The sequence below is a fragment of the Jaculus jaculus genome, chromosome 1, assembly GCF_020740685.1.
Source record: "Jaculus jaculus isolate mJacJac1 chromosome 1, mJacJac1.mat.Y.cur, whole genome shotgun sequence".
Classification (NCBI taxonomy): domain Eukaryota; kingdom Metazoa; phylum Chordata; class Mammalia; order Rodentia; family Dipodidae; genus Jaculus; species Jaculus jaculus.
The window spans coordinates 173,407,831-173,409,708 of NC_059102.1; the positions used below are offsets into that span (position 1 = coordinate 173,407,831).

Sequence of the window (1,878 nt, forward strand, 5' to 3'; positions counted from 1 at the left end):
TCCATAATATGCTAACATTATTGGCTCAGGTTTATTGAAGTAATCATATATAGGAATTCAGTATCATGAATGTTCTTTGGAATCAAACAATATTAGTATAACCAAAGACTTCTCATGCATTTCCATTGAATTAATATAAGGTACATGTTTTTTTCTGCAACCTTTTCCTTATCAGAAATGTATACATATAGTGTCCACAGTAAAACATTTCATTAAATTAAATGGGTTAGTAAAGGAGTCATTTAGGATAGAACCTAGCACATTGAAATTAGGAAGTAAGATGCCCCTTTTTATAATATTCAAATGACAGGCTATACCTATATCTATTTTTGGCAATCAGGTTTTGATTGACATGCTAGGAAAGAATGATGTCAGTTTTGAGACAACTCAACCAGCCACGACAATACTGAACCCATTCAACTTATCTATAACCTTTAATTTCTCAAAAGCATAGGACAGCTCACTATGAACACCTGGAATCATACAACTGTGGCTGATTTCATCCTCCTGGGACTCACAGATTCCAAGGAGATGAGGCTGGTCCTCTCCATGCTCTTTCTCCTGATATACCTGACTACTGTGCTGGGGAATGTGGGCATGATATTGCTCATTCGCTTAGATGCTAAGCTTCACACTCCCATGTATTTCTTTCTCACTCACTTGTCATTCCTGGACCTCAGTTACTCAACTGTCATCACACCCAAAACCTTACAGATCCTGCTGACTTCCTGCAGGCATATCTCCTTCACGGGCTGCTTCACACAGATGTTCTTCTTTATTCTCCTGGCTGCTGCTGAATGTTTTCTTCTCTCCTCCATGGCCTATGACCGTTATGTAGCTATCTGCAGTCCTCTACATTATCCAGTCATTATGTCCACAGGACTCTGCCATGTCCTCCTCACAGTGTCCTATGTGATTGGAGCAATGGATTCCACTGTCTCTGTGCTTTGCATAAGCAGAGTGCAAATCTGCAACTCCAATGTCATTCATCACTTTTTCTGTGACACGACGCCAGTTTTAGCTCTATCCTGCAGTGACACTCATGACACTGAAATAGTGATATTCATTTTAGCTGGTTCTACTTTAATATTGTCTCTTGTCATATTATTTGTATCCTATGTATCTATTTTATCTACAATTTTGAAAATCAGTTCCACTTCTGGGAAGCAGAAAGCCTTCTCCACTTGTGCATCCCATCTCCTGGGAGTCACCATCTTTTATGGCACCTTGATCTTTACTTATCTAAAACCAAGTAAGTCCTACTCCTTGGGAAAGGATCAAGTGGCTTCTGTTTTTTACACTATTGTGATCCCCATGCTGAATCCACTCATCTATAGTTTGAGAAACAAGGATGTGAAAAATGCATTCATTAGAGTCTTACAGAGGAGAGAGGGCTCCAGGTAATTCAGATAGCAGTGAAGCCCATCATGTAAGCCTCCTTTCCTTACATTGAAGTATTCCTTCAGTGTCCTTTTCTTGAGAGAGAGAGAGAGAGAGAGAGAGAGAGAGAGAGAGAGAGAGGAGAGAGAGAGAAAGAGAGAGGAGAAACCTTTTTATCTGCACTGAGCTTACCTTAGATATGCTTGGTCTTAGATCTTTCCTTGATGCAGCTTTTGGGGTCTGTGAGTTATTGGAACTAATAGAACACATGCTAAACTCATGGTCTAATATCTGTGTTTGATTCTTAAATTGGTATCATACTGTAAACTAAAGTTTGTAGAAAACTTCTGCATCTGCTGCATCTACTTCCAGCAAGACTATTTGGGCTGATAAAACCCTGGTGATCACAGGTGATGGAATGTTGCAAGTTCAGATTCAAATTACTTTGGGCTAACTTTAGCCCCTCAATAGCCATTTATTGCCCACCTCTGAGTCTGA

General features: G+C 39.7%; 1 protein-coding gene across 1 annotated transcript; it reads left to right on the forward strand.

The window, feature by feature from the left end:
- The first annotated feature begins 465 nt into the window (after positions 1-465).
- Positions 466-1,404, forward strand: LOC101609037 (olfactory receptor 8H3-like). Its single transcript, XM_004667754.1, has one exon. The coding sequence runs from the start codon at positions 466-468 to the stop codon at positions 1,402-1,404; it is 939 nt and encodes a 312-aa protein (XP_004667811.1).
- Positions 1,405-1,878: the final 474 nt, after the last annotated feature.